The sequence below is a fragment of the Mastigoproctus giganteus genome, chromosome 3 (assembly GCF_048544385.1).
Source record: "Mastigoproctus giganteus isolate SK-2022 chromosome 3, ASM4854438v1, whole genome shotgun sequence".
Taxonomy (NCBI): domain Eukaryota; kingdom Metazoa; phylum Arthropoda; class Arachnida; order Uropygi; family Thelyphonidae; genus Mastigoproctus; species Mastigoproctus giganteus.
Window position 1 is genome coordinate 257,916,936 of NC_143577.1, and position 24,034 is coordinate 257,940,969.

A 24,034-nucleotide genomic window follows, 5' to 3' on the forward strand; every position below is an offset into this window, starting at 1 on the left:
TCCGACTTTAATTCTGTCTTTTCCTTTTGTCCGTCTATCAAGTGTTTACCTTTTTATTCTTCTTCTTTCATTCACTGATATTCTTTCCTCTATTGTGTTTCTTATTGCTGCCACCAGCCTCGCACTAGTGCGGGATTTTTGTTTTATTTTGTTTCATCTTTCTTTTTTAACGATTTTTTTTTTGTATTTTGCTGTCAATTCTTTATTTCTATTATTTTTATTTATTTTTTAATTTTATTTATTTTAATTTAAAAATTTTTAATTTGTTTTTTCCTTTTTAATTCCTCTTATTTTTCATTTTTTTTTTACTTTACTATTTTATTTGTTCTTTTTACTCGCTCATATTTTGAATGGTTGGACATTCAATACGTAACGCTGGAAGTTTTCTGCGGTTCGCACACAGTTGTGGCTTAGACGGATATCAGGACGCAATTCCCCGGTGCTTGTTGCTTCCCGATAGATTACGGCGGGGTTGTTTATTTGCCCCACACTGCGGATTAGGAAATCTGATCACGACACGTATTACAGAAAAGGAAAATTGTTGCAATTTTTACATTCGCTAGATGGCAGCACTTCACACTGCTGAGCGAAAGTTGGCTGATGTGGGCAGACGTGGATATGTTTTGTTTGTTTTTTTGTCTTTTTTTTGTCTTTTTTTTTTTAACCGTGGGGTTGGGGATTTGTTAGTAATGGAAACAATCACACGCAAAGTCTCTCATCCGATCAACATTTATTCGGCGAAACAAAACAAAATGTGGCTTTCTTTAGGAAGTGTGGGGTTGCTGGTGGACTATGGCACATCCGCAATGTCGCTGCTACTCGACAGATGCTTCAGAAACTTCTTCTTCCCCTGGCCACGAGGGACTTCTTTTTCTCTTTCCACAAATTCCAGTCGACATCCGGGACGTTATTGCACCGCACGAACTCCCTGCAAAGAAACGACAATCAGTTGTGCTGGGAAGCAACAAGATTAGCATTAGTAGAGGAAAGCGAGCTTATACAGCACCAGTCAAAAAAAGGAAAAAAAAAAAAAAAATTCCACAACGACAGATGGAAGTCTGTTCCACCAACCAACCACCCGCTGGCTAAAGGCAAATTTCCGCACATCTATCCTACATCTGTCTTTCCTCAATTTGAATCTGTGCCCACTTCAGGTTCTTTATTTTTATTTTTTATTTTATTTTATTAAATCTGTTTATTGCTCCGCTCAAGAGCCACCCCCCCTGGACAGCAGTAATCTAGGGGGGGATGATATTTACATGCAAAGATTAAACTGGACATGCGTGTGGCGGTTACATGGGGCCCATGTATGCTTAACCCGACAGATACAAAACTTACAGTGCTTATTATTTTACATAATTCAGATTTAAAGGATATTATTTTCTCAAAAGTGCTATAAATTACAAAAGCATGAGAGAAATGTAGAAAATATAAAGAAATCAGGCAGTCCTTCATCGGTTGTTGCACGTGGTATCTCTTCAATCTTCACTGTAATAGTGCTCACTATTTATCTAAGCAAGAGGAAGAATCCCATCAGCATTGAGCCTGTTCAAACCATTCAAGGCCTTATACACCTCAATCAGATCGCCTCACAGATGCCTAGCCTCCAGAAGCTGCAATTTTCAGAACTTAAGCCTCTCTTAATAAGAACTCTCCTTTGTTCCCCTCGCCAATATTGTTGCGCTTTTCTATACTCGTTCTACCAACTCTACATCCTTCCTAAAATGAGGCCTCCACACCGGTATACAGTACAGTAATCAAGGTGAGGCCTGACCATTTCCTTATACAAAGGGATAATCACTTCCATGACCTGCCCTGGCAGCCCATCTGCACTGCTCAGAGAACATATCTGACTGCACAATTACCCCCAGGTCTTTTTCATTCTCCATCTCCCTGAATGTAATACCATCCAGTTGGTACGTTTCTCGTGGGTTGCTGCTACCCATATGGAGTACTTTTGCATTCAATGTTAAACTTCATTTCCCACCACTCAGCCATCTGCTCAACATTTCTAGATCCACTTGCAGCAGCGTTATGTCATTAGTGTCATTAACAACCCTGCCAACCTACGTATAGTTTGAAAACTTGGACATTAAGCCTCATATACCTTCATCAATACCATTGATAAATATAGGTACAAAACAACAATGGACCCAACACTGAACCCTGTGGGACTCCACTAATAACATTAGTTCACGAAGAGCAGCACCCATTGATTACCACCCTTTGTCTTCTAGCACTTAACCATCCTTTTATCCATTGTAGCAACTTACCCTTAATACCATTCTGCTCCAATTTGTACAATAGTCTTCCATGCGCAACAGTGTCAAAAGCTTTCCTGAAATCCAAATATATGATATCATAATTATTTTTTGCATCCAGTTCCTTTGTGTCCACATCATAGTATTCAATGAAATTGTTCAGACAAGACTTCTCCTTAACGAATCTATGCTGTGTCTGAACTATTGCTGCTTTCTTGTCTAAGTGATCCTGCAATGCATCTTTAACCAGAGACTCCATTACTTTCCCCGGAACAGAAGTTAATTCCTCCTTTGTGAATTGGGGATACATTTGCTCATCTACAGTCCGTGGGGACCTCTCCTGAGTCCGAGGATGCTCTCATAATTATGGCAAAGGCTTTGCTTGCTCCTTTGCCACCTCCTTAATATAAGTGGATAGATCCCATCCAACCCAGGTGCTTTTCTTATGTTAACTTCAACAATTTTTCCTCCACTTTGCTCCCATTTATTACAAAATCACTTATCTCCCTCTTACAGTTCAGTAAACTTCTCTCCTCTCCTTCCTTACAAATGAGTATTTCACACACACACACACACACACACACACACACACACACACACACACACACACACACACACACACACACACACACACACACACACACACACACACACACACACACACACACACACACACCGCTGGGCCTACAATTCAGAGAACCCTGAAGCAAGAATTAATTATTATACTAAGAAGAGGAGTTCTCCTTGCCTGAATAAGATGAGTCCTCCGTTTTATTAGAATTCAAGTCCTTATTAGTTCAGATTGGGTCCCGTGATGCATTGAATCCATTGCACCTTCGACTTTACTTCCTCAAGAACACCACACACATCTGTAGTGTCCAAACCTAAAGTATGTGAAATGAAATATTTATTTTGGGTTACTCTATTGGCGAAGTGTTAGTTATTCGAGGTAGTGCAATGTCATGGTAACTCGTTGCGAAGGTATTCAAATATGAGACACAATTAAAGCGATGCCCCTCATACTACTGTTGTAGTTCACTACTGCGAAATATCACTGAGATACTTCTGTGGGAATTTTTAATTTGTGCTGAATTACGCCCGCCTTGTGCGTTATTTTATTTCATACGTTGTTTAAAAACAAAGTGCATCGATGGTCTGATCAGTGATTGGCGAAGTCAATACACCAAGTTTTTGGCATATGTGCAATTGGAGAATCCCCCGAAACCCTTAAGAGCCCTCCCTCTATGCAGTCGGTGGCGTGGAGGCTCAGGATAGGGGATAGATTCCTGCCCATGGAGATGGTCCACAATGTCCAGGAGTTGGATGTGGACTACAAAAAGTTCATAGAGGACAAATCGTACAGAAGATGCATCATCAGGCAATGGTCAGGCCACACCTAGAGTACTGTATACAGGTCTGGAGGCCTCATTTCAAGAAGGATGTAGAGCTGCTGGAACGAGTACAGAGAAGGGCAACAAGATTAGTGAATGGAACAAAGGGGTGCTCTTACGAAGAAAGGCTTAAGTTTTGCAAATTACAGTGTCTGGAGACTAGGCACCAGCGAGGTGATCTGATAGAGGTGTATAAAGCCTTGAATGGTTTAAGCATGCTCAATGCTGATGGGATTCTTCCTCTAGCTCAGAATAATCACCTGGGAGGACATAAATTCAAATTGATTAAAGACGGTTGCAGGATAGATGTGTGGAAATTTGCCTTTAGCCAGCGGGTGGTTGGTTGGTGGAACAGACTTCCATCCCTTGTCGTGGAGGTTGATAGCCTAAATGAGTTTAAGTCTGAGTTGGACAGGTATTTTGAACGAACAGAGGGGTGAAGTGGAAGTGGGTTTTTTTTTTTTGGCTGATGCTGCATAAGCTTGCTTTCTTGCATCAAATGCCTCTACTAATGCTAATGCTAATGCTAATCAGGGAACAGCTTTCGTCTTCAGCCGAGTGACTGCCATCGTCTTTTCATGTTCTTTCATTTCCCACGCTAATATCAATTTTATATGTAATTATACGTTTTATGTACTTTTTCTTGTATTAGTTATTTCATGTTAAATCCCTAGCACTGTCGCTGTTGTGGGCGTTATTGCATCAGGCATCCATCTGACTAGTCACTCACTCACTGCCTGCAACAAAAAATATATTAATTATCCGCGATCGGATTTTTGCGAAAATATTATCCGCAGCAGAGAAAGCACGTTCAGAATGGACAGTTGTTGTCAAAGGAATGGTGAAGAAGTATTGATATGTCAATTCCAAACATGTTCCACTGATTTATTCCTCTTCAGTACTCTTTTCGTCGAAGGTAAAGTCTGGGTTTTGTTTCATCGAAGGCATTTCTGGTTCATCTTCGCCTTCTTTAGTTTGATCACGCACACGTGAAGGTGGAGTTGGTAATTTCAACCTCAATAGTGTCTTCTTGATATTGCACCTTTTTGGACTAGAGTAAAAATTGAAAGAGAAGCTTTATTTTGGCGGTTCTGATTTCCTTTGTCCTGTCGAGGATTGTGGAAGGTACAGAAGAACGCTTTCTAAGCGAGTGCATCTTTGTTCTGCTTAAAATTTTAATGCAGTCGCACGTGCAGTTAGCTTCTTGGCTTCTTTGCAAAATAACGCTTCAAATGCAAGTTTCGCCGGAAAAAGAGCTGAAATTGCCATCGACATAGCGGTGAACTCGTGCTGGGTGAAAATAATTTTAAAATTAAGATTAAGACAAACATTTTGCAGTAAAGGTGTAGAAATTTTTTAACGTGGTAGCGCCTTGTACATGATTCTCGAATATTTTTGAAAGTAGGAATGTTGCTTCAATATTACAGAAGATTGTAGATGATTCTAAAGTGTTTTGCAATGATATAAATTGAGGAGTAGGATCTATAACTTGTAATGTCAAACACCTGCCATACAGAAAGACTGTTTGATGTGAGTTTCGTGTGCTTCGTGATAAACATGGCAAGAAATAAGGAACTGAGTCCTGAAAAAAGAAGCCCTATCATAATTCCAAGCCATTCTAATCTATCACAAGCTATCATAATTCCAACCCATGATAAGTATTGGGGAGGGACAAAACTAGGTGTTTCACTTAATGGTGGTACACACTATACCATTCGACGATTCAAGGAGACTAGCAGTTTAAAGGACAAACCACGACCGCGCGTAACAACGGAAATATAAGAGAAGATGAATGACTTCTAAATACAGTCGGCGATTTCTGCACCTGAAATCCGAGCTGAGTTAAATAGGAACGAAGAAACTCCCATGTCTTCATGCACTGCAAAACTTCGTCTTAAATAAACAGGACTGTATGATCGTGTAGGGATCAGAAAACTTTCACTCTTTAAATGTCCAATTTCTCTCAATTACTCCGTTGAGATAAATCGGACAATTGAAGAATGAAAAGATGTACTGTGGGTGGATGAATGCAAGTTTGAAACGTTTGGTACAAGGGTAATTATGTGAGACGATCAACTGAAGAAAACAAAATGGTGCCACATCGTTTAGTGCTAACAGTCAAGCAGATTGCTGGTTCCATCATGATTTGGGGTTGCTTCTGTTTTCCTGGAGTGGGCGACATCGTAAGAACAGAACAAATTTCAAGAAGGCTATAAACATTATTGAACTTAATGCAATATCCTCTGGAATTCGACTTTGTGGAAAAAAAATTATGTTACAAGAGAATGACCCGAAGCACAGCTCTAAGCTGTTCAGGGACTATCTAGAGAATAAACAGCAGAAGGGAAAGTGGACATTTCAAATTATGGTGTGGTCACCACAATCATCCGACTTTAACTCAACACAGCTTTTATGGGATCATCTTGATCGTCAAGTCTACCCAGCGTCACAAAATTTATGGTGAACATTGCAGATCGCTTGGAATAATGGCAGTCAATATTATTATTAGACTAATATGGACACAATTATAAAATTAACCGCGAGAAGTCCACGACTGTGCAAGGCAGTGATAAAATCTCACGGAGGATATTTTGATGAAAAATCAGTATAGTTGATGACATTAATGATTTCAGTATTTTTGCCGTAAATTTTGCAATGCTCAATAAACAATCTTAAAATATCTTGTAGTGTGTTGCTTTTTTATATAAAAATAAACCTTAAGTTGCTATGGCTAATTTCAAAAGAATTAAAGAAAACTGTTGTCAACGCTGCGATTCCAAACTTTTAGGAATGTGTTATACACTGGCGTCAAAACTTAAGAAGCAACACTATTTCTATAAGGTTACAACCACAAAATCTTTACTTAAGGTCCTCTTTACTGATGAGAGTAGATTCAGTCTCAGCAGCGATTCTGCACGTCAACTGATCTGGCGAGAGGTTGGCACACGGTATCACTCCGCAAACATTCTTGAAAGGGATCGATATGGCGGTTGAGGTGTTCTTGTCTGGAAAAGGCGTTATCTTGGATGGACGTACACAACTCCAGATACTGTAAGGCGGTACTATGGGAGTGCACACTAGTGCACACTACTGTACTGAGCCAACCCTTCCCCATGAGCGTCTGTTCCGAGGTGCCATTGCTCACGAGTTGGTGTTTATGGATGATAACGCCACACCCCATCGCATTGCAGCTGTTGATATGCTTTTGGAAAGTGAGGACATTGTTCGTATGGATTGGCTTGCCCGTTCGACCGATCTAAATGCCATGGAACACATATGGCAGGCTCTGGGGAGACGTTTAGCGGCACGTCCACACCCACCAGAAAATGTTCACCAGCTGAAGATGGCGCTGACAGAGGAATGGACGATGTTGCCGTAAGAACTTATCAATAATATTGTTCTAAGTATCGACATTAGAGGTGGCCATATCTGCTACTGAGGACCACCTCTTCCCTTTGTTTCATCTTTGGAAATATGGCATCTGTATCATGACAGCCAGTGCTATGTTGCCATTTTTGAATAAAGTCGCTCTGTACCATTTTGTTTCAGTTGTTGTGTCGATGTTGTTTCCGTCATCATTTCTGTACCTCACGAGGTTCCTTTGGTATGCTTTTCCCATATCCAGGACACACCTATATGAGAAACTAGGATGTAGTTTCTCATAGGAGTGGCCCTGAAAACCTGACTGCTCCTTAAATTTTGCACATCAGTGTATATGTATTATATATAATATATCCCCTTCTTACCGTGGTCATTGGCTGGTAGTAGCCATGCGATATCATAAGTGTCCTTTCTTTAAGGAGGTCTCGATGGAGCAAAGTCAGTTTCAAACACCATGTTGCAGACATTCACAACAAGGTGTGCAGAGCAAGATGGCTTGCCAAACAACACCTCCTTCATGTCACAGAGCCTGAGTACATGCTCCAATACATATACCGGTTTCTGCAGCCAGCCATCACCTACGGGTCAGAAATCTGGGCATCGTCGGCAACGAAAACCAAGCTAAAAACCATTGCATCTGATGAGTACTGGCTTCTTCGGTGGTTCCTCTTCAAGCATAATCTACCACCACTCATACATACTTCAGCTATCACCCAACTTCTAAATTTCAGAAAAGTCTCCAAACGGATATTTGCCCTCCGCTTGCTCGTGTCAATTAAAATGATAGCGGGTGAAGTCAATACGCCAAATTTGTGGCAGATGTGGAATTGGAGGATCCCCTCCCAGAAAACCCTTAAGAGCCCTCTGCTCTCTGCAGTCTATGGCATGGAGGGTGAGGATAGGGGATAGATTCCTGCCCATGGAGATGCTCCACAATGTCCAAGAGATGGATGTGGACTATAAAAAGTTCATAGAGGACAAATCGTACAGAAGACGCATCATCAGGGACCAGCTTTTGTCTTCAACCGAGTGACTGCCATCGTCCTTTCATGTGTCTTCATTTCACATGTTAATATTAATTTTAAATGTAAAATATGTAATTATACGTTTTATGTCCTAATGTATGTTTTAAGTAATTCTTTTTGTATAAGTTATTTAATATTGAACCCCTAGCTTTATCGCTGTTGTGGGTATTATTGCATCAGGCAATCATGTATCCAATCACTGCCTGCAATAAAGATATTTACCACTTTCATCAAGTCTTAGATCGTCAATTTTATTGAGCCAAATGCGACAAAGAATTTTTGATGATTCAAATGTTTCCCGCTACCCTCCGCGCGATCTCGTGAACGTGAAGACTCCGATTAAGATCGCTTCGAAAAATATTATTTTATTTTAACGTCTGGCTCTCTTTGTGAAATCCCACGAGTCATTGTACTTACCCGTCTGTTCGAAAAACGAATCTACGAATCGACCCCATGTCATCGCTGTTCTGACAGAGGACAGACGACATCTTCGTGCTTCCGATGATGGACTTCACTTGAGCTGCAAAAGATACGAACGAAGTGTCAGTACTGATTTCTGTTCAACGCAAGGATGAAAGAAAGCAGCGCTGGAAAAGGGTCGAATAACCCTCTGACTTCTTCTAAAGAGCCAGGTGGTGTGAGAGAAAGAAGAGGGCGAAGAAGAATACCGAAAGAAACTCGGTCTAAGATACTCAGCGCGAGGTGCACTCACCGTCAGATAAAGCGTCCTGTCCCGGGTGTGTAAAGAAACGGCGATCGCAGGATTTCAGTCTGTGGAACTGCCTCGCGATGATGTAGGCGAAGGTAGGTCCGACCATGCCACCTGACACGTGGTTCTCGCACAGTCCTCCGGTGAACAGGTCGATGTCTTCGGGACATTTGCTGTAAATTGGGTGACGATAACGTTAAATCGGGAAAAAAGTGCATTTCCAGAAAATTAATAAAAATATGAATAAAATCAAAGGAAGCACCGCAAGTATCAGCAGCTTTCTGCTTCACTGCAGGAATTTTGAATGAAGAATTCCTTGTAGCATTCGATCTCTCCACTAATGGCTGAACCAGTTGGGTAAACTTTGGTTCACTGGACAGTTTAATCTAAACGCAACCAATCTGAAGAATTCATCAACGCACTATTCGTTATAAAAGAGAAGTGAATATTGTCTATGAACCCCCCCCCCCCATTAACTTTATTGGCATCAGTATACAAGTTTTCGGTATGTATAGACTGGACTCTGGCTCCTTCCACCTGTGCCTAATTGCTAATTGTCCGATTGAGTTTCAGCTCAACCCAAACGTACTCTTTTGCATTCTCATCTGGGCTGGGTTGGGCTGCAAATGGCAGGTTCACACATCGAGGCGGCTTTAGCCCAGTGATCGGAGTGCGGCCACGAGTGAAGAGGTTCTGCCACGAAAAATACATTGCTCATTATTGGCTGTGGCAACAGAAGAAGAATTTCGCTGCCTTAATTCAATATATTTACAGTTACAAAGGATATGCGACCCGATGCGCATTAAATCTGAAATTTCTGTGAACAGAAATCTTGTTAGTACGTGCTTGGGGGTAGAGAACGTTGTCACAATAAAAATAAGACGTCTCCAAAGAACTGCCACTACGCGGGTAGAGCAGAATTATTCAGAATTCTTGAGTTCATGGCCTCGACGATCGCATCAGGCACGGGCAACTGCCAGGCTCGCCCGGGGCACATTTCTGCCGCCCTCGTTGGTAGAATCGTCGTCCCCACACCGGGTGGAAAAGACCCGAGTTCGAGTCCCGTCGATAACGTGAGGAATTTTAATGGGCCTTTTTTACAACGTGGCTGAGTTAGTCGGTCTCAGGCAAGGGTAGCGTGGTTTTTTCCTCCCGTAAACTGAGGTGATTTTTCATCCAGCAAACAGAAAATCGACCACAGTTCAGACGCAGTTTACAGACAATATACGGTGTAAAATGGCCTTTGATGCTCCTAAAACCCCCAATACGATGAAAACCACAGCATTTCTTGAAGCGATGCGAAACGAAACAAATGAAATAGAACTTAAATTGAGACGAAGCAGTATGAAATGTTTAGCTTATTACCTTGGGAGAACCCCCAGGGTAATAAGCTGACCAAAAAAAAAAAACACGAAAAGCCGTCCCGTACCATCGCACTACCACCACCACCGAACTTCATTCCTTGTGCAGTGCAAAATGGATGAAACCGTTTTTCGGGAACACGCCACACCCAAATGTGTCCATATAGCATTGTCGCTGTTATGGATATTATTGCATCAGGCCTCCATCGAACTATTCACTGCCTGCAATAAAGAAACACGCCACACCCAGGTATTTCCTCACCTCGCATCAAGGTCTGCCACTGTATGTCCAGTGCTTCTGCGTTTTGCGGAAGACAACGGAAAGACTGCTGTCGGACAACTCGTAACCCGAAGCAAAGCGCAATTCCTGGAATGGATTATGACATTCGGCAGCAAGAAGTTGCCCGACTGTGGTAACCCATTCTGATGGCTATTTTTGATGTGCACTTATTGCAGGTGTGTATCAACACTCAACTCGTTCAGGGTGCCATGACAATTCCGCTATCAATCCGTTTCAACTACCATCATATTCTGGGATAATTCAATGAGATCTTCCTGGCTTGCGTTGAATGTTGGCGTTGCTTTGTTTTACGCTGGCACTGCCTCAAACAGTTGATTTTTAGTGTTCCTCTCCTTCTGCTCTTTGGCCAATGGACACGCTCCCTTTATGACAACCTACTATTACTACCTGCGAAACGCTAATAGACCACTCTTGGACCTTTCCCTGTCCCATTCGGTCCACTTTGTGTTCGTGAATTTTTATATACAACGCTTCACCGGTATGCTCTTACCTGTCATGTGACGTATGGAATTATATTCGTGTAGGAGGACAGTGTACGTTCAATAGGAGTACTCTGTTCTTCCATTTGAAAATTTCGCACACCATAGCACGTGCTAACCTCATGGTACAGGCTTCTCACTTTAAAACTCTAGATGGCAAGCGTCATTACCTCCAATATTGACAGCGCACAATTGTAGTAGCATCCAACACAATTCCATCTTAAAATGCTGGCAGGTCCACTGTAAAAACCCAAAACAGCAATTTTAGAGGGATTGAAAAAAAAAAAAAAAAAAAAACTAAATGCGGTATAATTTAAGGGAACACAGGAATCCCTGCTAAACCTATTGGGAGAACACAAAGCGGAATTTCCTCATCTTTTTCTCGGTACTTGTAATAAATTTTATTTTTTATTTTTTATTTTATTAATAACAAGATACACAACAGGTAACCATTAACAGTGTATCTGAGATCAGATCAATAAACATAATAACAATAATATGAAATCCAAGAGGACGATAAACATTGATATAGATTCAAACATTAAAAGCATATGTACAAAAGAGGATTGTATTAAGTTAAGTTACCGGTAAAACAAGTAATAATTAATCCGTTAGAGAATAGAAAAATAATATAACAAATAATAAGCTACAATAATTAGATGTGAGCTAGTCACTTTGCAGTTTAAGTGAAGAGGCAAACTTGTGGATGGAGTTCATCAGTGATTGGGAGTTGTCAAAGAAGTCAATGCGAGAGTCATTTGCTGATTTGCTGATTCTGTTCAGTGGACTGAACTTCATTAAGTCCGTGTTGGCAGAGTCAAGGCGAAACGGTGCAAGGTTCCTGACTTGTCTACAAAGAGCATTGAAGTTTATTTTACTCAGGATATCAGATGCTTCATAAATTCCAGTGATTACTTTGGCTAGGAGGGCGATGTCAGCAGTAACTCTTCTGGTGCACAGAGGCCTCAGATGAAAGTAATCACACAGCGATTCATAATACACTGAGTGATAGAATAGAGGATTGCGGTACGTAAGGTAACGGACAAAGTTTTTTTGGACTGCTTCAATTTTGTTAGTTAAAGTCTTTGTGTGAGGATTCCAGATGGGTGAACTGAATTCAAGGATTGGCAGAACAATAGTTTTATAGAGGATAACCGCATATCTGTAGCTTTTGAACTTGTATGTGTTCCGTTTGATGAATCCCAGTGTTTTGAATGCTCTGCTGGTGATTTTAAGGACATGGGCATCGAATTTAGCACTGCTGGAAAAGAGAATCCCTAAGTCGTTAACTTGATCACACCTTTCGATGATCACAGAGTTAACAGTGTACTCCGTATTCATTAGTTGTGGAGATCTGCAAGATGAGAAAGAGATTACTTTGCACTTCGAGGGGTTAGCAGACAAGCCATTCAGAGATAGCCACAGAGAGAATTTATTGAGAGCACATTGAAGTTGTTGAGAATCGGTAGTCTCCTTCACTGCTGAGTAGATCTTAAGATCATCTGCATAGAGAGCAACTTGAACATTGGAGGTGTACATGAAAGAAGGAAGATCATTTACGAAAACAATGAAGAGAAGAGGACCTAAGGGAGAGCCTTGTGGTACTCCGCTTAGTGGTATAAAACAGACTGAGTTCACTTGATCTATGATAACGCTCAAGGAACGATGCGTAATATAGCTGCGTAGCCATGAGAGCAAAGGGTCACGGATGCCATATAGCTTAAGTTTTTCCAGAAGTTGTTCGTGCGGGACTTTATCAAATGCCTTGGATATGTCTGTGTAGACTGCATCAACTTGTAGGTGGTTATCAAGAGCTTCAGAGGTGTATTGCCAGAAAGGAAGTAAATTTGTGACTACTGACTTGCCACTGCAGAAACCATGTTGATTCTGATCGATAAAAGGCTTGAAGAATTCGAAGAGATGTTTGTGCACTGCTGTGTCGAAGAGTTTAGCCAGGCTGTTTTGCAAGGTTATGGGTCTGTAATCGCATACGTCATTTTTATCACCTTTTTTGAAAATAGGAACTATATTGACCTGCTTAAAGTGCTTAGGATACTTCCCCAGCCTGAGAGACAGGTTGAAGATCCGCAGTATGAGGGGTGATCACCGAATGCTTATCAGGCACTCCAAAGGGCGTACGGTTTAAGGTTTGCACTGCTGTATACAGTGATCCTCATTATTATCCCCGGAAATAATTACTCTATACAGCAGTTCCTTTTCTGTACTCGTTCTAGCAACTCGACATGCTTTCAGGTGCTTCGAGACCCCCAACTAGGGTAGCGCAGTAGCAATTAAGGAATTCCTCATCAGACTCGAAAGAAAATATGCGAGTCTCTCTTTACCTTCCAAATGTGCGCAGCATAGCCAATAAACTTCACACTTTGCAGAACCTTCTATTAAGCTCCGAATATGAATTCATCAGCCTGCACTTTCGGATACCCTTCACTTTATTGCCCTTGAGGGGGCTTCAAAATAATAGACAGCTATAGATGCTCTGGCTGACAATTTTGGTTTTAAATGCGTTACAAGAGGAAGAGACAACAAAAGAAGAGGAGGAGGAATAATGATACTCTATAAGAATACTTTCTCTGTAATTAAAAACCAAGAGTCACACTCGGAAAATTTTGAAGCCGTCTCAGCAACCTTCAGAGAAGGTACAAAGAATGTACAAATTTGTATTCTATACCTTCCACCCAACCATGACAGCGAAGCGAGAAATGAACTCCTTACTTGGCTCGTCGCAAACTTGAACCCAAATGTAGAATCTATCGTTATGGGAGATTTGAACATGCCTCTTCCTAAGTACAAATATGCAAAGAGCGAATTGGACGGTACTATGGAAACCCTCTCGATGAAACAACTTGAAACGCCCCTCACAAGAGGCACACACACACGCCTTGACCTGTGTACTACAATACTGTAGACATCACATTAACTGATAGTACGACTCGCTTCGCTTCTGATCACATCCCTCTCTCAATCCAAGCCAACCTGAGAAGTCAAGCTTGCAGTCTAAAAGAGAACTGGAGGTGGAAAAACAACGCTGATGTTATCTTTTCAACCTAGTGTATAAAACCAGACATAATTTTGAAACGGCTCGTGAATTTCAACTGGCAAAATCTCTTCCAACTCCCCGTAGACGATGCCTTACAAGCACTTTCGGATACCCTTCACTTTATTGCCCTTGAGAGGGCATCAAAACGCATTAAAATTTCCGATCGAGCAAATTCGTGGTTTAGTCCACAAGAAAAATATGCTTTCAAGAAGAAGCTAAAACTCTTCAGAAAATGATAAAAAACTGAACACACCTGATTATATTCAATATAAAAAGCTACAGAACGGTTCATTCGATTGAAGAGGTCAAGCTCACTATAGCATGGTTCGATCACATTTAAAGAAAGGAAGCAGAATATATAATAAGAAATGGGACATAATGTCCGAGCACATCTTCTCAGAATGGACCCAAGCCACCTTTGGAACTCCTCTGGCGGAAAATGAAGTTAACAGTAAAGTCAACACAGAGAAAATCCGTGAAGCTGTTGTTGTTGTTGTTATTTTGGTTTTTAGGACCATTAGCAACTAAGGCCATATTGCTCCGGGATATGCGGTGGTCATTCCCTGAATGACCTTTCCGCATCCTCCGTATTTGGTGGTGACGGGCTCGAACCCCGGTCTAATCAAGAAGCGTGTGCTACGCACTGCTACTCCTTCCCACCTGGCTACGGAGGCGCCCGGTGAAGCAATTAGCAAACTGAAGACAGAGATCTATCCTGAACTGTCTCAAATCAATATCGCTCGAGATGACATTAAGGCCGCTGTGAATAGCCTCAGGAATAAAGCCACAATTGGGCCTGATAAATTCCCCCTCTTCATGTTCTTTATGATTAAGAGCAGCAGTGTATACATCATAAATCTCCTCCTCCACATTTTCCACAAAATTTTAAGTGAAAACCACTTTCCGAGGATATGGAATACGTACATCGTTAAACCTGTTCCCAAAAATAACAACCCTAAATCCGCCAAAGACTACAGGCCTATTGCAATTGGATGTTCGCTTCAAAAAATAATTGAGAAATCCATTTTAAATACCATCAACCATCACTGCTTCGGGCATAGACCGGAGTACCTTCATTCAGTGATCCCACAAAGATCTGCTACCACCAATCTCATGGAGACTCTATTTCGAATCCAACACGCCCTTAACTTCAGACAGCAATTAGACATTGTCTTCTTAGACGTTGCATCCGCTTTCGATAGTATTTCCATCTCGGCTATTACTATCATCTTGGAGGAATATTTCCATATAACTGGGCACGTGTTAGCAATAATAACGTGTTCTTTGAGGGAGAGACACATCACTGCCATAAATGGAACTTCCAAAGAGACCTTCCAAGTCAACAGGGGAGTCCCACAAGGTGGTGTCCTCTCTGCTACTCTCTTCGCAACAGCACTGCATCCCTTCCTGACCCAAAATCAAAAGCAATTTGTCGTATATGCAGACGACTTGAAATATTTCGTCACCTCGAATGACCAAAACACATCTTTACAACGCAACAAAGAAGCAAACTCCAAAATCGCCGAGTTGCAAGAATACCTTAATTGCATGGCGCTCTGACTAAATGAACACAAGACAGCACAAATGGTTTTCACCAACAAGGTATTAAAAAACCACATATCAATAAGCGTGAACGGCAGATGGTCAAAAAAGTCAGGACACATATTGATCTTGGTCTGAAATGGGACGAAAACCTAAACTTCACACCCCATTTCGGACATGTAAAGAAGAAAACTTACGCAGCGCTATGGCCCTTCAGACAAGAACTAGTAGGTATCAGGAACCCTGACCTTGTTAAACAATATATTTTAAGATGCATCATCCCCATCCCTCTCTACGCATCTCAGATTTGGTCTTCTGCTCCAGATGCTACCATCAAGGCTTTCCTGGGTTTAGAGTACTGGATGCTGAGATGGTTAAACAGGATCACTACGCAGCCATTTACGATCTCAAGGGCTGTTTTATATGCAAACTTGGATGTCACATAACTGTCACCAAGAACATTCTCACGCTTGCAAAATTGCTGACCGGGAGACTCTACGGCATAAAACTGACTCGGTCCCACATGACGATAAGGTGGGCGAAGAGGACACCATCCCCCCCCCCACTCAGTAGCGCGCTCACACAGCTGGAAAGCCTTCGGCGATTTTGTCCTTTGAACACCATTAAGATGTACAACGACCTTCAAGCAGACCCAGAAAAGCTTTGCACAGAGAAGAGGTCCAGGACTGAAAAGTTTCGACGAAATGAATTACTCTACCTATAAATGTTGAGTGAAGCCCACAAATGAGAACAAAAGAGAATGATGGAAATGAGGAATGAACTGGTCGGGACTGTTTATGCTCCTGTTATGTTCACATTATACGTCTTATCTTTCTCTGATCTCGCTGTAAATAGTGGTGTACACGTGAACATTCTCTAATTCCTTGCAAAAGTACAAATTATGCTCTCTTTTATCTGCCCGTCATTTAAAATAAGGCAATGATTAGAAATTAATTAGAAAACGTATATTTTGTATAATTACGATATGTATAAATTATAAATGGATAATTATGTACATAACTTATATTTGTATAACTGAATGTGGATCCCCTGGTTAATAGCCGTAAGCGGGTGTCTCTTAGGAGAAAATAAAGATAATAATAATAATACGTCCTTTCTAAAATGAGGCCCTCAGATTCCATTGCATTATTTTCCCTTGAATGGAATCTGAGGGCCTCATTTTAGGAAGGATGTAGAGTTGCTAGAACGAGTACAGAAAAGGGCAACAAGATTGGTGTGGAAAACGAAAGGGTCTTCTTATCAAGAAAGGCTTAAGATCTGCAAATTGCGTCTGGAGACTAGAGACCTGCAAGATAATCTGAGTGAGGTGTATAAGGTCTTGAATGGGTTGAGCACGGTGAATTCTGATGGGAGTCTTCCTCGTGCCCAGATTAATCGCTTCAGGGGACATAAATTCAAATTGAGGAAACACGCTTGTAGAACAGATGTTTGGAAATTTGTCTTTAGCCAGCGGGTAGTTGATTGCTGGAACAAACTTCCATCTGTTGTTGTGGAAGTTGACAGCTTAAATAAATTCGAGGAAGAAGTGGACAAACGTTTAGAGCGAATGGATTGGTGAAATGGGAATATTATTTTTCCTGCTGATGCTGTATAAACTTTTGCTTTCTTGCATCATATGCCTCTACTAATGATAATGCCAATAAACCCATCTCTTTGTAGCTTTCCAATACTGCCAATAACTTCCCATAAAGACCTTCGGCTACATTTAACTTTTGCGGTACCTGTCGCTGCCACGACTCTCGGTCAATCTAAAAGATACAGAATACCATCCATCTTCCTGCACTACAAAGCTGTCTTTGTCCCTATGGCAACCTGTCCTTGAGGTGCATGGTTCCATAAGACAACCGATTCAAAGTTCTGATCAAAACTACTTTCGTTCCAAAGGACTATACTTGTTGCCTCACATCGGGCCGGCAGGACCATGTCTTCTGCTGTTTTGAAGTTCTTAGCGTAAGTTTTTCCGTTAAATCTGCACCTACTGAAATTCTTGAAATTAGTTGCGATTTAGAATCACAAACAAGAAAAACCTCGAATATGGAACAGGCTTTTTAACATCTTGGAATGCCAAATAGGATGCCAAGTTTGTTTTCTGGATAACTGGACCTCACAGAGGTCGTGGACCTTCATTTCTTTGGTGTCGGCGCGCATATTTGGCAGCCGTTTCGGGCAGAATTATTGCTGGCTCTGAGCCTGTCTGATAGATGGATTTTATTCGTTAATTTTTTTTTCCTGGTGTCGGTAGATTGGGCCACTACTGATATATACTCTATGTCTGCCAATATGGCTCCCTCTGGTGGAGCAACTATGGTTGCCGTATTTCTTGATGGCAGTACGTGTACAGTTGTGGCCTGCCTCTTCGTAGCGTGGACGGGTCGTGGGAAGTATCCTTCCTGGTGATTGTTGCTTTCAGGTAGCAAAGCGGCCAGAAACAACTAAACAACGCGCGCGCACACACACACACACACACACACACACACACACACACACACACACACACACACACACACACACACACACACACACACGGCACAAACCTAGCTCTATACACGTTTCTAACTATTTTTCAGAGTGTACATTGTCGCAGTGTGTCAGAGTGGAGTTGACCTAACGATCAGGGGCCGTCCTACGTAAGATACAGCACATGTCCACATATCCGCACTCCAAATCTGCAACTACATTTCGTGAAAAATAATGAAATTCATTAACGCAGAAATTAACTTATTAATTAGGTAAATTATGGGCTGGCTGTTCTTAATCACTAACAAACGATTTAATTATTTATAACTGACCACGCTTAATGAGCGACTGCTCACCCTACATTGCAAAGCACTTCAGCGCAGAGATGCATACTTACTACACTGCCGCCATTTTTTCCACGCAGCGCTGATCCATCACGGGGTCGTTTCTCATGTCACGGAAGCTTCTGATGACGTTCCCGAAAAAGTTTCGTCGATAATATATGTAGGGGGCCAACCCATGGTCCCTCCCTCTCTGAATGTTCACCGCCGCCAAGTCCAGCCCGCAGTTTTCTTCGTCTGTCTGGAAGAGACGACCCCTGACTTCCACGGACAGCGACTCGTCGACGTCGTGAGAACGGAACCCCTGCAACCCCCGGATGATTTTGTCCAACTGGCAGCGGTTTAGCGGCGAGGATTCGAAGAACATCTTGTGGAACGGAACTCTGGAGGTCTTCCTGTTGGCATCCACCATGGTCAGATGGCTCGGGATCAGAGAATGTCCGAATCGGTAGGCCGCCGTGGAGAACTCGGTGAGAATGGCGGGATTGCACGAACCATTGTAGGTGGACCTGCCATCCGAAATCAGCGTCAGGCGATGGTTCCTCATGACCTTGCCAAGCACCAGCCCCAAGAATTCGGTGTAGGTGATCATCTGCAGTTGCGCGATGACAATCCTCCTACGAAGAAAAAAAATTAAGAATATTGCTCCCGTGAAAGATAAGAATTTACCCTTTTAGACGAGAAATTTGGTAAACTCGAGAAGAACATTGTGGAGTAATGGCTGCGTTTGTGATTTCGATTTCGAAATCTATTTTCGGGCTTGGAATTTTTGGTTTCTGAGCAGTTTTTTAACTAGACCATGGGTTGACCAAACTGAGAGGGTTCCTCAGAGTGTTCATTTAATTGACTGCCAGGACAGTCAATTTTTAGAACTCTGAAATCCAAAAATGCAGGCCCGAAGATCGATTTCGAAATTGAAGTCCCAAACGTGGCCAATTTTAATAATTATTACAGTTGTTTGGGATATAATTTTGCTAATTGTGTTTAACAACTTTCCTCCCCCCCAACAGCTTTTTGGACCGATGATGGGTATCGATAAGATGCCCGAAACGTCACCCTAAAGTAGGCGAACAGCCTAATAAACTGTATCGTTAATTTTCACGTGGTGTAAAAGAGTGGTTTCGTGTAATAATAACCTTAATGGAAAACAGCCACGTGGCGTCCTTCCCTAACTGTGCGGTGAATGGCTTTTCCGTTAAGTAATTTTATTGGCAATTATTTTACTTCCCACACGCGCTTTTAGGTTCTTAGCAGCAGCAGCGCCATCTGGAGTAAAGTAGCCGCAAAAACTTCCGCTTTACCTGCTCTCCTGGAATATCCTTTCGTCAGTCCACTGCGGGTTCAGCCTCCCCAGTTTGGCTGCGATGCGGTTGTGTTGTCTGAGCCACACCGTGTGCATGCACATCAATCCAAGGTGCACGTTCACCCTGGGATCCCCTGAAATGAAAAAAAAAAAAAAAACATTTATTTGAAGAGAAAATCTTTGACTGCTTTCTGAGAACCACCTTCCGAAGAATCACAGCAGAGAGAGAGAGAGAGAGAGAGAGAGCCGAAGAGCGATTTTCATTGTTTTTTGACAAATAATTTTTCATACAACATAAATATTTGAAAAAAACATAGAAAAAGCCGAGATCAATCTTATAATAATCAGCAATCTGTTGTGGAAAAGGCAATTAAAAAAACTGCACGCAAAGTACACAATTTACACAGTTTTCTTTGTAAAATTTCCTTTCACCCCCCCCCTCCCCCCAAAAAAGAGGAATTGTAACCCAGAGAACTCGAGTGATGTGTATGGACATGAACGTTGAAGAAGAAAGCAGAAGGCTTTGTTGAATTTGTAATTTTTGGGGAATTCGAGTAGTGAAGGAAGGTTACCCGAGAAAGCTCAGGTAGAAGAATAACTTGAGCATTAAGGCTTTGATTGGATTGAACAAGCTCGTTGGTGATGGAATTCTCTCTCTAGCTGAGACTTCACACGTGAGGGGGCATAAATTCAAATCGAAGAAGGATGGTCGCAGAACAGACGTGTGAAGGTTTGCCTTCAGAGAGCGGGTGGTTGATTGTTGGAATAAACTTCCACGTGGTGTCGTGGACCACGTGGAAGTTTATTCCACTGAACTCCCCTTTCTTGCCTTTAATCGCAAAAGTCTGGTGAGCAACCAGTTTTTGAGTCATGTGAGTAAATTTAAGGAAGATCTAGACAAACTATTGAAGGGAATGGATAGCTGAAATGGGAAGGGGTGGTGTTTTTAATTGGAGAGGATGGATGGATGATGTGGGATGTGTGTGTGTGTGTGTATTTTTTAGCTCATATAAGCTTGTTTATTTGCATCATTTTTTACTTTATACTAATATATTATCCTACCGTTGATCATCGCGGACAATACAGTGGCAAAAATCACGGTCCTTCCGATACACAGGCCCGGGTTCGAATCCCGTTAATGATGCGAGAAACGTTTTCACCAAGTGGCTCAGTTAGTCGGTCTCTGGCGAAGATAGTAAAAGGTGTTCCTCCGCGAAACACAAGTTTTTCGTCCGGTAATACAGGCAAACCGACCACAAACACACGAAAATTACGGCCACAATGCACATAAAAACTGCCACGTTAAGTGGCCCTAATATGACAGTTTTTTTTTCTTTTCTTCGCCATCATTTCTTCAAAGAAGTTCTTCAGCGGTTACAGAAAACTGTCTGACAAGATTAGCGTATCAGAACCACTAAACCAATGTCTGCTCATTAAAGTGTGAATGCACAGCAGTTTCTGTGTGACTTTTTCTCTGCATTCTTCAGAGATCTGAAGAACATGTAGTCTTTAGAGGCCTCTCTCTGAAGAGTATGTATTTCTCAGGAAATTTCACTCATTCGTTTCTTTGTTATTTGGTTTTTAGGGGCATTAGCAACTAAAGTCATATTGCTCGGGGGATATGCGGTGGTCATTCCCTGACCTTACCACATCGTCCGTATTTGGTGGGCACGGGCTCGAACCCCGGTCTAATCAAGAAGCGTGTGCTACGCACTGCTGCTCCTGCCCACCTGACTAAGGAGGCGCCATTTCAGGAGTGTTTTGATAAGATTTCTCTCCGCATTCTTCAGATCCCTGAAGAATACGAAGAGAAATCTTCGAGAACAAGAAACGGCCTCCAGATGTTTTCTTGTTCTCGAAATTGAAATTCTTATTGGAACGGAGTAACTTTAGTTACATTAAGATCTACGAAAAAGCGCACATGTACTGCAGGAGGGTCAAAAAAGGAGACTCCAGAAATGCTTCCAGTGTCAGAATCTTTAACTGTATACCGTCTCAAGGGAAGGTCTTCAGAGGACATGAAATACCCGGGAACTTTTTATCGCATTCTTTCCTAATGTCAATTTTATTTCCTGGCAACGTCACTTTTGCAATGCTGAACTCTGACACCTCTTGAAAGACTACTTGGGCGCTTCCAGATCCACATCTCGTCACGTTCATGGTGCTGCTGAAACGTGAAATGATCGCTAACAGATTCTGGACAATTCATAAATTTCCATTTTAATTTTCCTCTTGAAATGAGAACAGCAATCGACTTACCTGCTCGGAAGCAGCGATTCTCTTCGGTGCTGCACTGGTCACTTTCGGGATCCTCAGAAGGAGGAGGGAGGGACTTCCCATTGCACGTCACAGTGTTCACCAGAAGCTTTCCTGCAAAAAAAAAAATACAAATACCTTTGAGAGAGAGAGATGGGACTCAATGGGACTTAAAAGAGCAAAAGGAACTTATAAATATTCTCTTCTTAAGAAAAGTGCAGTGATACAAAGAGAAACACGAAGTGAATTCACTCACCTCCTCTGAACGAACGCAAGGAGTTGCTTTGCACCAAAGAAGTTCCGTATATTTGGGATCCGTCAATGAACGACGTTTGAGAATTGGACTGTTCACGTGGTCCTGAAACAAAAGAATACAGGGGTTACGAGATGCGGCGAAGTTTCCGAGATGTATAAATCAGTAATGAAGGGGAGAAGACCCCTGCCAAATAAACTGCACGAGTCTGATAGTGTCCCGAGGCAAAGCACCGCTTACGATTATCACATGACCATTTTGGTACATCCTCTTCCACCAACACCAGTTCCTGGCGCTCACGTTGTCGTTACTGCACGTGAGAATGAAGGTTGGCTCCAACTGCTGACTGAAATAACGCCACTGAAGTTTAATTATATTACGAATCAATTATACGAGTTTCATTATCCGTCACATTGTACATGAATAGGACACCATTGTCCGAGAAGACCCAAAGGCATTCCTTAGAATGTCCTCTTCGCGTAGAATAACTCTGTGGCTTCCTTGGATGCCCAGCCAGCTACAGCTGTCAGATAATGAGTGCAGTTATCTCGAGTAGGGTTCCGCGTGAGAGTACAGTGGTTTATTCAATTTCACTCGTTGGGGAGACCTGGTTTCGAGTCCCATCGACAATTGGAGGAACTTCTGCAGTCCTTTTCAACAAATTGGTTGTTTTGTTGAAAAACAAAACTTTATTCAACAAATGTGGTCTGTTACTTACACGCTATCGGTTTCTTTCATGGATAGCCAACTTGGTGTGCTTTATGCATAGTCACACCAACTTGGTGTGCTATGCAAGTTCATTTGGGCCTCATATCTAATTTAGATCCTTTAATACCTGTTGGTGCTTTGTGCATGTTCTAGAGATTAGGAAAGTTGAAGTTATGTACAAATTTTTACCACTAGTTGTTTTTTTTTCTCATATTGGGAGGCCTGGGGAGACTCTTTCCGTCCGTCCATGGTATTGCACTCTCTCTCTCTCTCTCTCTCTCTCTCTCTCTCTCTCTCTCTCTCTCTCTCTCTCTCTCTCTCTCTCTCCGATGGATTGGTCGCCCAGTGTGTGAATACACCAGCAGACAGTAGAAACAGGCCCGGCTCCTCGTGCCTAGGGACTGGCGCCAGGAATCGACCGAACACAACCATACCCTTACACTGACACAAAAAAAAATAAATAAATAAAAAGAAAATAACGCATTCAGACAGTTGTACTGGTTCTAATCTAAAAATACCTCAAGGTGGAGTTGGACTTCAGTCTAGGAGCCACCCAGAATAAGAAACATTTATGCGTACATGTCGCGAATGGATTTAAATGGAACCTACATAAAATTGTATATAAGTATTAATTCGTATAAATGGATGTACATGAACCTTCAGAATGTTTATCAAACTGTGTGCATAAATGAATGAATGAATCGAGTCCTTTTCAGTGGAGACTGTAGTTAGTCGAGCTGAAGCTGAGGGAGTAGGGTGTTTTCCGAAACATGAAAACCTCAGTTATTCTGGGGTTTTCAGGCATAACAAATTATTATTATATCTGTCAAAATAAAATTTATTATCGTTATCTTCGATCAGTAATCAAAGTCAAAAACGAGTGGCAGTTCTTTTCCGGTTCAGAAAGTTCTGAAAGTGAACGAACGCTGATTCTTGTGGTTCTACAGCGTAAAAAGCTGCTTTTGCTTTACGCTGTTCAAATGAAATCTTAAATAACTCTTAATACTGCGCACGGACGTCTTTCGCCTGGCGAATATATCAGTAACTCGGCCGAATAATTCTTTTTATTTTATTTATTTGTAAACAGGAAGCAATGTCAGATGTCTGTGGGATCTACAATTTATGAGATTTTTTCCAAAGAGGTCGACAAGTTAATCGATTCCGCGAACGGAAAACGTGGGTTTTTCATC

General features: G+C 41.8%; 1 protein-coding gene across 2 annotated transcripts in view; it reads right to left on the reverse strand.

The window, feature by feature from the left end:
• Positions 1 to 759: 759 nt before the first annotated feature.
• The window catches only part of LOC150089099 (salivary peroxidase/catechol oxidase-like), a 39,280-nt gene continuing 16,005 nt past the window's right edge, over positions 760 to 24,034 (reverse strand). For both annotated transcript variants that reach the window (XM_090369813.1, XM_090369812.1), the window contains 7 exons: positions 22,140 to 22,241; positions 21,887 to 21,997; positions 19,626 to 19,761; positions 18,381 to 18,941; positions 8,771 to 8,940; positions 8,476 to 8,578; positions 760 to 928 (listed from right to left, as the gene is read on the reverse strand). In XM_090369813.1, coding sequence (XP_090225939.1) covers positions 832 to 928; positions 8,476 to 8,578; positions 8,771 to 8,940; positions 18,381 to 18,941; positions 19,626 to 19,761; positions 21,887 to 21,997; positions 22,140 to 22,241 — 1,280 coding nt within the window. In that variant the 3' untranslated portion in view covers positions 760 to 831. The remainder of the gene's footprint in view (positions 929 to 8,475; positions 8,579 to 8,770; positions 8,941 to 18,380; positions 18,942 to 19,625; positions 19,762 to 21,886; positions 21,998 to 22,139; positions 22,242 to 24,034) is intronic.